The sequence below is a fragment of the Phaethon lepturus genome, unplaced genomic scaffold, assembly GCF_000687285.1.
Source record: "Phaethon lepturus isolate BGI_N335 unplaced genomic scaffold, ASM68728v1 scaffold18162, whole genome shotgun sequence".
Lineage (NCBI taxonomy): Eukaryota > Metazoa > Chordata > Aves > Phaethontiformes > Phaethontidae > Phaethon > Phaethon lepturus.
This window is the reverse complement of record NW_010522820.1, coordinates 89558-100614: the sequence shown is the minus strand read 5'-3', so window position 1 is coordinate 100614 and position 11057 is coordinate 89558. Positions and strand designations below refer to the sequence as shown.

The 11057-nt window shown below is 42.1% G+C and overlaps 1 protein-coding gene across 1 annotated transcript in view; it reads left to right on the top strand.

The window, feature by feature from the left end:
• Positions 1 to 354: 354 nt before the first annotated feature.
• The window catches only part of LOC104616807 (collagen alpha-1(XXIV) chain-like), a gene marked incomplete at its 3' end in the record, with an annotated part of 100016 nt that continues 89313 nt past the window's right edge, over positions 355 to 11057 (top strand). The window contains exons 1-4 of the mRNA XM_010281947.1: positions 355 to 365; positions 1081 to 1142; positions 7670 to 8679; positions 8812 to 8967. Of these exons, the coding sequence (XP_010280249.1) occupies positions 355 to 365; positions 1081 to 1142; positions 7670 to 8679; positions 8812 to 8967 (1239 nt within the window). The remainder of the gene's footprint in view (positions 366 to 1080; positions 1143 to 7669; positions 8680 to 8811; positions 8968 to 11057) is intronic.

The following is an 11057-nucleotide window of genomic DNA, read 5'->3' as shown; positions in this document are numbered from 1 at the left end:
AGGGCTCTCCAGCACGGTCCAGCCAACGCTTTTCATCAATCTAGCGGATAATATCCTGAAAAGTCAATGAGGTTACATACGTTAATGAGCAAGGGAGCTGAGCCGAGGCTTGCCTGTGAGTTGAGCAGTTAGCATCAGAACTATATTTCTGATATTTTAGAAATATTTCTTTGGAGAACTAAGTAGATATACGTTGCTATTATTGTTATGTGCGTCTGTTTCTGTGCCTGGATGTCCAACATTAACAGAAAATATATTTCTCATTTATTAAAAGATTCAGTCACATCAGTGAGATTAGATGCTAATCTGCCTGATGTGATAATTGAGTAAAAAAACAGCAGTCTGGTTTTAACCATGGTAAAAAGGTATTCTTTGCCCAACATCCACCACTCATGTTCTCAAAATTTGCTTTAAATAAATCCATATCCACCTTCTTCCTCTATGAAGTGGCAGGGGAGCCTATGTTTGTTGCAGTGGGTGAGCCTATGATACGTATCAGTATTGCACTCCTCTACCTAAGCATGAGGTTTTAAGTCAAAATGTAATGGGATTTTTTTACTTTGTGAGGAGCGTGTCTTGTTTGTAACATGACAAAATTTTGTAATACTGGAACAGAAATGTGACACTTTAATTTACGGTAAAATGATGGGATATAGTCACAAGACTGATAGAAGGTCCGAAGTATCTAATGATCTCTACAGGCATTAACTTGTCATTTATTTTATAGTTTCTTTACAGTAACTTTTTCTCTTTTCTTTCCAGGAAGAAATTTACTACATAGCAGTATTCATATTTGAAGGCTGCTGCAAGAAATATAAACCAGATGCAGTTACTTTATTAATATAAGCCAGTGTAAAATATATGTACTATATATGAGGGCATACATAATCCTTGATCTTTGTGTAAACCATTTCAGCATCAGTGGAAAGTTGTACAATGTGACGGCTTTGATCCAGGACTTCCTGGAGTCAGTGGTGTCCTGCCGTTGATTTTGGATGTTCAATCAAGCTTCTAATTCCTTGGAGTTCTGAAGCTTCAGACATTTTCTCACATGTTTTTTTTTCTTTCTTTCCCTTTCAGGAAAACTCTCCTTTTTATTGCGATATGTATAGCTGTAGGTGTTGCACAAGTACCCAAACAAGGTGAGAACAATTTTTTTCATAACAGGACATTCGTATAATCTGTTACTATATGAAAAGAGTAAATGGCTGCTGTTACTGGCGACCTTAGCTTCAGTTCCTTAATGGTGACTTAAAGAAAATACCAGCTACAGCATAATGAGAGCAAAAGTTTAAAGCAACCCGTTTGGAAAAGATGACCTTTTGAAAATTATTCAGATTTTCTGCCTGTGAAATTGCTTACATATTTAAGCAAGCTCTTCGTAAAAGAGAAGCCTTGTACAGTGAAAAGGCTTTGATTGTGTCTTCACTGCAAGTGGGTGTCCTTGGGGGTGGCAAGCTGTGGCTGCGTTACCTTTGCACTTAGGCCTGCGGAAGCGAACCACTGCGTATAATAAAGGCTTAGTCTAGGCTGGCATCAATAAAGCAAAATGTGAAATTGTGTATTCGTTTGGTTTTGCGTTCAGATGCAGATGTTAGTGAGGAAATAGGCTTGTCCTGTTTTTAGCTTCTTTTTTAATCTGCCAGCTGTTACAACCGCACCGGATGTGAGGGAATATTCGCGTCCCAGCGGCGGGGGCTAACGTGCCGTTTAGTCATTTCTTATCTGCAGCATCAGTTCTCTGCCATGTTCTTTCACCCTACGGGTGAAGCAAGGCATAGACCACCCTTGGCTGGGAGGTGTGTTACCTGCAATACTCAGCTGAACGCTAACAGCTGGGTTGCGGGGTTAAGGCAAGACTCATTCCTGATAACGTTTTGCTAGAGCCCTGCGGGATATCTCCGCAGCCTTCCACACTTATTCTCACCAATGTCTTTTTCCTTCTCATCGGGAAACGCGTTTCCGTCGGTGGGTTGGGTTTTTTTTTTTACTTCCCCCCCCCGCCCCGTTCTCTTTGCAGTTTTGCCTTCCACTAGCTGCTCCCCGTCTGCCTGGTAAGATTGTTGATTTTTCGCGTTCAGCTCAGTGGGGGACGTACGCTTCTGCGATGATGGGATTTCCCCGGATTTTTCTAATAGCTGAGCCAAGTTCTTATCAGAGGGGCAGCACCCGTAGACGTGTGTGGCCTGCCCTGCTCCAGCCCTGAGGGGATGGGAAGGGAATGGGCTGGTTCAGGGAGGCAGGTTGCACTTTCGGGGTGCAGCAGCAGCAGGTGAGGGATGCCGGAGACAGGCGTGCAGCGATGCTTTGGGTTGTCTTCATCCCTCCGGCCCACCCTCCTCCTCTGCAAAGAAATAAACGATTTCTCTCCCTTCTCATGTGCCTCAGCCTGAGAATTGCTTTTCTAAGGAGACTTCAGGCGAGGGCCGTGAAGCCTTACAAGACCGGGGCAGCAGCGGCACGGGGGAGCGGGTGCAGCCTGAGGCTTATTTGCCTCTCAGGTGAGAGTACCTCCGTGCACAGAGCTCTGAAGAAATGGGGTAAAGCCTCCAGTCTGGACATGCTTATATTTCATTATTTAGTCACCAGCAGGTGAAGGAGCTTCCCTACTTTTTTTTTTTAATTACTCAACAGCATTTCTAGGTAGCCACATGAGAAGCCTGACTGAATGGGAACTCCCCTCCACCCCTGTGCACAGATGCCATACATGACTTCATTTTCTTTAAGTGCTTGCTTGGGATCAAAGCAAGGCGTTGAACCCTGATGCAACTTTCTGCCCATGGGTGAATTTGGTCCCTCACGCACTTTATTTGCACAGTGTGTAAACGAGGTTGCAAAAAGCAGTTCAGAGAACAGCAGTCTGCGGAAACATCCTCCAAAAAAAAAAGAGCAGCTCAAGCGTATCCATCAGTCTCAGTATATAATCTGCAGAGGTAGCACTATTCCTTTTGCAGTGCTTAGAGTTTGTCAAGGAACAGGATTGTCTGCCCATTAGGAATATGTTAACATTTAAGTTGTTATTAAAACTTTCTTGGCAGCTGTATTTTGAAAAAAGAGAGTATTCTGCCAAATAGGAAGATGCTAGCTAGAGTCATTAACATTCCTTCTCTCCTGAGCTGATGGGTCAGCCTGTGCATGCTTTACCTGAGAAGCTATGCCTTGTTCCTGTTGGTAGGCTGCTATAAATTGTGTTCCGTGAAATACATGTAAAGATACAGCCTCAGCCTTTGGGAATAGTACTTTGAGTGTGGCTCAAGGACATACAGAATCTATGTAGCTGGTTGGCTTTCCTATGCCAGTCGTGGGCTGGTGTCCCAGAGAGCACTGGTGGCAGCCAGGTGCCTCAATTTACCCAACTGCAGATGCAGCATCACCTAGGAAATGGGCGACCTGATGAGTAATTACTCTCAGTTCTGGTGGAGCTGACTGATGAATGATCCTTGTCTTTCCCTCACCCATGCTGGTAAAGGGAAAGTGAGTAATGTATATAACAGGATTGATGAAATGGAGAGAGCGCCCCAAGTATCCTGCCTTCAGACTAGTCATGAGTATGGAGGAATGTGGGAAATGAACAAGAGAGACTGAACGGAATAGAGTGTGGAATGATTAAATAGCCAAATCCCCTTATCCCTCCTCAGTTCCTTTTTGGGACTTTTCTTGTGCCACAAGAGGCTCAGGAGATTTTTTACCAAAGCCTGTTTTAGGCTTTCCCTCCCGTTACGATGCAGTAAGGTTGTGAATTTTTCAAGTCCTCCTAGAAGGTGGAAAGAAAGCACTTGACACCAAAAACCCGAAACAACTTCTCCTTCAAGAAGATGAGCCATTACAATTTGGGGGAGTAACAAGTTGAGTGAACAGTAAGTGAAGACAGATGTTGTGCAGACATGGGTAAACAAAGAAAACTGACTACTGATAGGTAAATAAAATAGTGGTTGTCATGCTGGGAGGAAGAGTTGAGAGGGCTGCCTGCTCCCAAAACCTTGTGTACTGCCAAGAGCTTCTGAAAGCCTTAAAATAAAATAAAAATACATGTTGGGCCAGAAATGAAATGACTGGCCAAAAAAGTTTGGAACAGCTTTTTGGCTTGATGGTGGGTTAACAGGCAGCAAGTCAGCAAGGAATAATTAGTTGATACTTAATCTTTTGCTGTCATTTTTCACACAGCATGTATTTGTGTTTAGCTTTCTCAGGACCTGTCATTATTTGCAGAAATATGTTTGCAGGATGTGGAGAATGTGTCTTATTTCTCATCATGCTCTCAGAAGATTTTTTTTTTTTAATAACTTTTACACAATGTGCTGTTTTCAAATCAGAACTGCCAAAATTCTGGCAATTTTGCTTGCAGTTTGAGATTTAGTAGTGATACTTTTGAATGTCATTTTTAAATTGGCTGGTTTTAAGCCAGTTTAAGCTTTTTTGTTTTATACTTCAGTTTATAAGACTTTGGACAGATCACATGCGTTGTTATTTTTAAATACAAATATATAGTTACAAATATTTTAAAATACAAGTACTTGCCAAATATCTCAGGTTAGGATGTGATATTTAGGCACAACTTCAGGTTAGATTATTAGCTATTTTCCTCTGTGCAGTCAGCTGGCCCAGCCAGTGCACAGAAGTGCTGGACTGGTGTCTCCAGCCTTGGGGTATTACTTACATGCATAAGACCTTTGCATTGCCCAGAGCTCGGGACCTGTGTTTCTTCTTAGCTTTCACGAGGGCAATACAAGTACGGCTTTCTCCTCCATAACTACGTGCAGACCATGCGGGACCGGGGTCCTGGGAAAGTGTGGTGGTTCATTGATGCAGATGCATTGTGCTTCGAAGCTCTACTATAACCTGACCTCTGTTATCAGTTTGATGGATGAAAATACAGCCATAGTAAATTAATTGCTCTGAGGCAAAACATCTTGAGAAATTGGCGTACACACGACTTTCTGCAAAGATATGCTTTCTCCATATCTGCGCTGGCTGCGCTGGCTACCCGCCAGGATAATCTTGGCGTGTCCGTGAATCTCAAACACGACTAGAAACACTACAAGGTGTGTAATTAATTTTCAAGACGTACAGTGCATTCAGGTGGATGCTTTTGGTTCCAATTTATAAACCACTCTCAAGGAAATCTCAGGCTCTTTTCATAATTTACCACTGAAACTAAGCCAACATCTGTCTATTCTTAAAGTTTGCTATGAATACATTCAGTAAACAGAGAAAGGGAAGACGGGGAAGAGAGACCTTTTTTCCACTAAAGGAGTGAACGTCCATTTGTTTTAGTTGCTCTTCTCTCTCAATATAGCAGAGAATCCTTAACTTCTCTTGGTTACTCCAAATTTTTGTTATGCCATTTACTAGCATTATTTACTTAATATAAGCACAACATGCATAGTAAAAGTACCCTCAGCTAAACGCTATGGAAAGTGCCAGGCTTATTAGATCAGTGCAAGTGCTAGATACTACTTGTGTTTTTTAGTAGAGGCAGTTCACTGAAGCTTGGGTCCAGCTAGTTGTTCCAGTTAGGGGAGAATTGATGATAGTGTGTGCTTCCGTGCAATGCTGTTTATGAAAACTACAATGTTCAGTTTCCCCTTGTGCAGAAAATCGGAAAATTTAGGTTAGAGGGACCTTGGAACTCATCTGGTCCTACCTCCTGCTGAGATCAGGGTCAGTGTTGAAGTTAGTTCAGGTTACTGGGTCCTGTCCAGCTGGGCTTTGAAAATCTCCAAGCATGGAGATTACACAATGTCTTTGCCCCCCAGTTCAGCACTGAACCACTTCTGCGGTGAGAATGCTTTTTCTTTGTATGGAGCTGGAATTTCTTGTGTTGCAGCTCGTGCCCGTTACTCTTCAGCTTTTCTCTGTTTTCCCTATAACCCCAGTTCAGATAATGGAAAATTGTAATTAGATTCCCCCAAATCTTCCCATCTCCAGGCCAAGCAAATGTAGCTCCGTCAGCCCTTTCTCATGGCATGTGTTTTAGCCCCCAGCCTTCTCGTTTTTTATTTCCATCATTGTGTTTTGTCTCAGTCTCTGCAGTTATTTCTGTGGCACCTTTCACAAATACCCAGACAAGCAGTTTTACCAATCGATGCCATTAAGTGCCGTCTTGTTTTGTGACCCTATGGGAAGATTGCTAGGGGTGTGGAGTTTGGCTCCTATTCAAGCCTTTGTAGTGTTTCTGTTTCACCTGCATCGTAAGAGATCTAACGGTGTCTTTATATTCATCTTGAAGGAAGAAGGTCTTTATGCCCACCAACTCCAATATGCCTAAATCTGATTTAGGCAGTACCAAATTAATTTGGTCATCTTTGACCATTGATTTACCCTTTAGGGAAAAAAGTGGCTTTGATTTCTTACCCCAGGTCAGATATGATTTTGGTTCATCAGGAGGCTAGATAATTGTGTTTCTACCCATTAGGTGAAGACACTTAGCCAGGTAAAAGATGGAGATACTGTATGGTCCAGGCTAAGGAAAGGGCTAAAGCACAAAGCTCGCATTATATAAGACACTAGAGAATCCCACAGTGACAACACCCCCGCCTGGGGTGTTTTTCCTGCCTGGAGGAAGATCTCCTGTCCAGACTTCTATATGTCAAAGCCAAACCTATAGGACATAAATCAGTAGGACAGCTAGCTTTTCTTTGTCTCCTTAATGTCCACTGCTTGTCTCCTGCTGTGGAGTGCGCTCCTAACTGAGTATCTTGCCTGGGTAGCTGCAGCCTTGCGTGTGCTGGGAGCACAGACAAGCCAGAGGATGGGAGCACTGCCCCTTGGTCCTGACAGGTCTCGTCTTTCCTTGTTCCTTACCACTTCTGCAGAGTTCACATCGTCCCTGGCCCTAACAAGTAAACTGTGGAGGGAAAGGCGTGCTCTGTCATGTTTCCCCTTCGAAAGATCTTTGTTTTTTAGTCTGAGTAACTTTGGCACAGATACATACAATCAAGGGTGATCCCATAAGGAAAACAATTCCCTTTGAAGCCAGCTCTGTAATGGCACAGGGCCTTGCTTGGCAGGAGGAAAGCTTTCTGGTGAAAGCACAGCAATTCTTCCTGGGTACCAGTTGAATTACTTCTGCAGCTCATAGAAGCTCCTCGGCAAGACTTACCTTTGTATTTTGCTTTGAGCCAGTGACTATTTTCTGGTGCTCCACTGAGGTGTTACTGTGTTATATATAACTTGTCTCTTCTTAAAAACAAAGCAACCCTCCTCCGAAACACTTTAAACTTTTCTGATAAAGAGGAAAATTGTGGTTTTATTGCAGAAGAAAAAGTTTAAGTTAAAAAAAAAATTATCTGCGCAAAGAGTAGGCAGGATTAGCCAGAAAAATAAGGAACTAACAAAGTGTGTTCATTGACTGCTACTGCAAAAAGTTGAAGACAGCAAATGGGGATTTTTCGGTTTCATAAATGAACTAACCTACAATGGGCATTATATGGACCTTTCTATGTGTTTTTCTTTTTTTTAAAGACAGAAATTTTGTTCTGGCTTTAATTATTTGTTTATGTGAAAGGTTGGTGTACCTTACACTAGGGATTTGGTGGCCTTGCTGTGTGGAATATATATGCTCTGAGAAGTACAGATTTATTAAGATGTTGTGCCTACATTTGTTTATATGGATCTGAATTTATGCGCTTGTAAACAAAATCAACAGTATGCCTTTTTCTTTTTACAGCAATAGATGTTCTTCATCAACTAGGCCTTGTGAAAGATGTTCAACAGCCCTCAGAGACAACAGTGCCCTCAACATCATCTCTGTTACCTCAGGGTGTTCGTCTAACTGTATCAGGAGTTGTACTAACTAGCGATGCACGTATTGAGTCCCCCATCACTCAAGTCATACCATCAAATCTAGGGCATCAGTTCACCATATTAGTTGGGTTGTACTCTTACAGAGTAAATAATGCTTTTCTTTTCAGTATTAGGAGTAAAAGTAGACTGCAGTTCGGTGTCCAGTTGCTACCAAGAAAGGTAGTGGTGTACACTGGAGGGAAGCAGCCCGCATACTTTGGTTATAGTGTTCATAATGAACAATGGCATTCGTTTGCCATTGACATTAGAGACAAGACTGTCTCGATATTCGCTGAGTGCGGAAAGAAGTACTATAGCCGGGAAATACTTTCTGAAGTGGAGACATTTGATTTGGATGGTGTATTTACCCTGGGAAGGATGAACTCTCACTCTGTCAGCTTTGAAGGAGTTATATGTCAGCTAGATATTATTCCCTCTGCAGAAGCCTCTGCCAACTATTGTAAATATGTGAAACAGCAATGTCGCCAGGCTGAAACGTACCGATCTCTGCCAGGAGCTCCACACGTGTCAGGTGGGCCGGATGCTTTTTCAAAGATGATGATTGATGAGAAAAACCAGTCAGAAGACATATCAGCTTATAGAAGGGAAGAAACATCAAACATTCCTGTTACCGATGTTGCTAAGATTCATTTTCTATCAGAATACTTTGAGTCAAGAAATGTCTCTGCATCAGAGTTTCCAGAGGCCAAACCTCTGTTGCTGGAATCTCGGCCTGAAACAGAACTCCAGGAGAATGTCAGTCTGCTTCTTCATCGGCAGGAGATGAACAAAAAAAGAAATGTCACTAAGACCCCCACAGGATCATACACAAATACGTTAGATAATACCAAAGAAGACGCAGGCAGACAAAAGGAGCCTTCTCTGATCTCCCCTGTAAACCAGAGTAAAACTAAAAGCAAAGGGATGGACAAAGCAAAACAGCATTTAGATGAACCAAACAAAAAGCAGCAAATCTTCAACTCAACCCGGTACGGTTTGCCTGCTGACCTCTCTCTGGATAATCAGCTCCGTCCAGGGCAGGAAGGTGCACTTGATGCTGATGAGACTTACCACACAGAAAACAGTTATGACATTGGTATTGATAATTATGACTATGAAGATCTTGACAAAATGTTTGAAATGGGAAGTGTCAGAGGTCCAAAGGGGGAAACTGGACCTCCTGTAAGTTATCTTTACTACTCTTTTTACTATAACACGGCAACATACATTTAACAGAGGCTTTGAAAGAAACCTTGCAAAGCATGGCGAAGCTGTGACCGCAGCTTCTCCCGGCTGTACTCCACGAATGTTTGTCTGCCTTAAGTATGTCTCTTTCCCGCATGTGATTTTGGTGTAAGTGTTGTATATTTTTATTTACTGGCAGAACACAAAGACGTTCAAGACCTTCACATTCTGGTGGAGTGGTAGGCAACCAAGACCTCTTTAAAATGTGAAATGCAGCCAGATGTTTTTAGCTGCTAATTATGGAGACTACTTAATAAAATTACAGGAGAAATTCATACAGGACAAATGTAGACACTGATCCATGAAAAGAACAGCCAAGCTGTTTAGAAGACTGCCATAGTTTTCTCAGTTGAGCAATGCTATCAAAATTCATAATTGTAGAAAGAGACCAGTTGCAGAATCCAGACTGGTAAAACCATTTGTAACCCAAGGTTACAGGGTCATGCAAAACTGCATGTAAAATGATTTTTAGAACAGTCTTACAAGATTTTATGGCATTTTTTTAGTTCACAGGGTAAGTCATGCCTGAAACAATTGCAAATGCGCAGTAGTGCTTTTAATAGAAACCTGTTTGTCCTTTCTTATTGTGTGCACAAGGCTCAAACTTTTTAATACATAAAAATGGGAACAATATCTATGAAGCTACAGAGAAGAAAGAACAGTTCCTGCTTAGCCTGGGAAATATGGTAGTTAGTGCTTGTTTGAGTTTTTGGTTAAAATTTTTAAGCCATAGCATGGAGTAGATAATTCCGCTTGCTCTTTTTTCTGTGTGTGTGTGTGTGTGTGCACATTTGTGTGGTTATTACTGGGGAGCGATTTGATATGTGTTAAGCAGCTCCTAATATATATTTGAATGTGCCCATAAATTTATTGCGTGTATTCTTTCAGCACTGAAATACTTTTTTCTTAATGTAGTCAGGAACTGAAAACGTATTTAAAAGTTCAATTTTTACTTTATACAGGATCCAGATGCAAGGGGATTGCTACACAATTGAAATATCTGTTAATAAGTAATTCATGTTAGTCCAGGGGTGCTCTTGCTTAATCTTTTCTGAATGTGAAGTCAGTCTTTTTTTCTCTTTTTGTCCCTTACGACACTATTTATGGGGACATACCACTAAGCATGTAACTGTTATCAACATGAGGCTAATTTCCATTTTTTGAGCTTAGGATATTTACTAACTGCTAATGGAAGCTTTTAATTTTAGCACGTAGCTTGTACATTGTCAGTTCAGTCGGTTACAGCCAAGAAAGTTAAATCCATTCTTTTTTTATGTGGCACAGAAATGGCTGCTGCTAATGCTGTTGGTTGGTTGTATTGCTAAGAAACTCCAAGCAAATGCTCTTTTTTTTCCAGACACAGATGCTATATGTACAGTGACAAAGATGATTGCTGATTTGGAGTGTTTAAAAATCCCTGTATCACCATTTTCTATGCCTCTCTTACAGACTGGGGATGCAGAAGTTTGTCTTCCATAGGAAGGCAGGTAGAGCAGATCTTGCCTTTGGTGTAGTGTGTAGTAACGGATATGGTGCATTTGTGCTGAAGTGTTTTGCTGGGTCAGGATTTAAACAACATGCCCAAGGTCTTGGAGATCTGTGGCAGAGCTGGGAAGTTAGTCTAGACCTTTGTGGGCACTAGTTTGGCTGAGGGGGCCAGCAGCACCCACGGAAACAGTGGGAAAGCTAAAGCATTTTGTTGCCAGAGGGGTTGATGCCAAAGGGAGGAGGTCCCTGCGTGGCCTTTTCCACGTCAGCTGTTGTAAAGAACTGTGCTCCACGGAGGCTGCGTGGCACAGTACCTGCCACTGCTGTTGGCCTCAGACTTGAAGAGGTGGTCTTGGTTTGCTTTCTCAGTCTAGTACACCCATGTAGAGAAGACCAGATGTAATCCAGCTCTTATTTTTGTGGCTCTAACAGTTCAATATGCAAGTACCCACAGAGTCTTATCAGTGGGGAGCCTAAAAAAGCAACACCGAGGAACATGCAAAGTTCCCTTGCAGCAAAAAATCCTGATGAGGCATGAC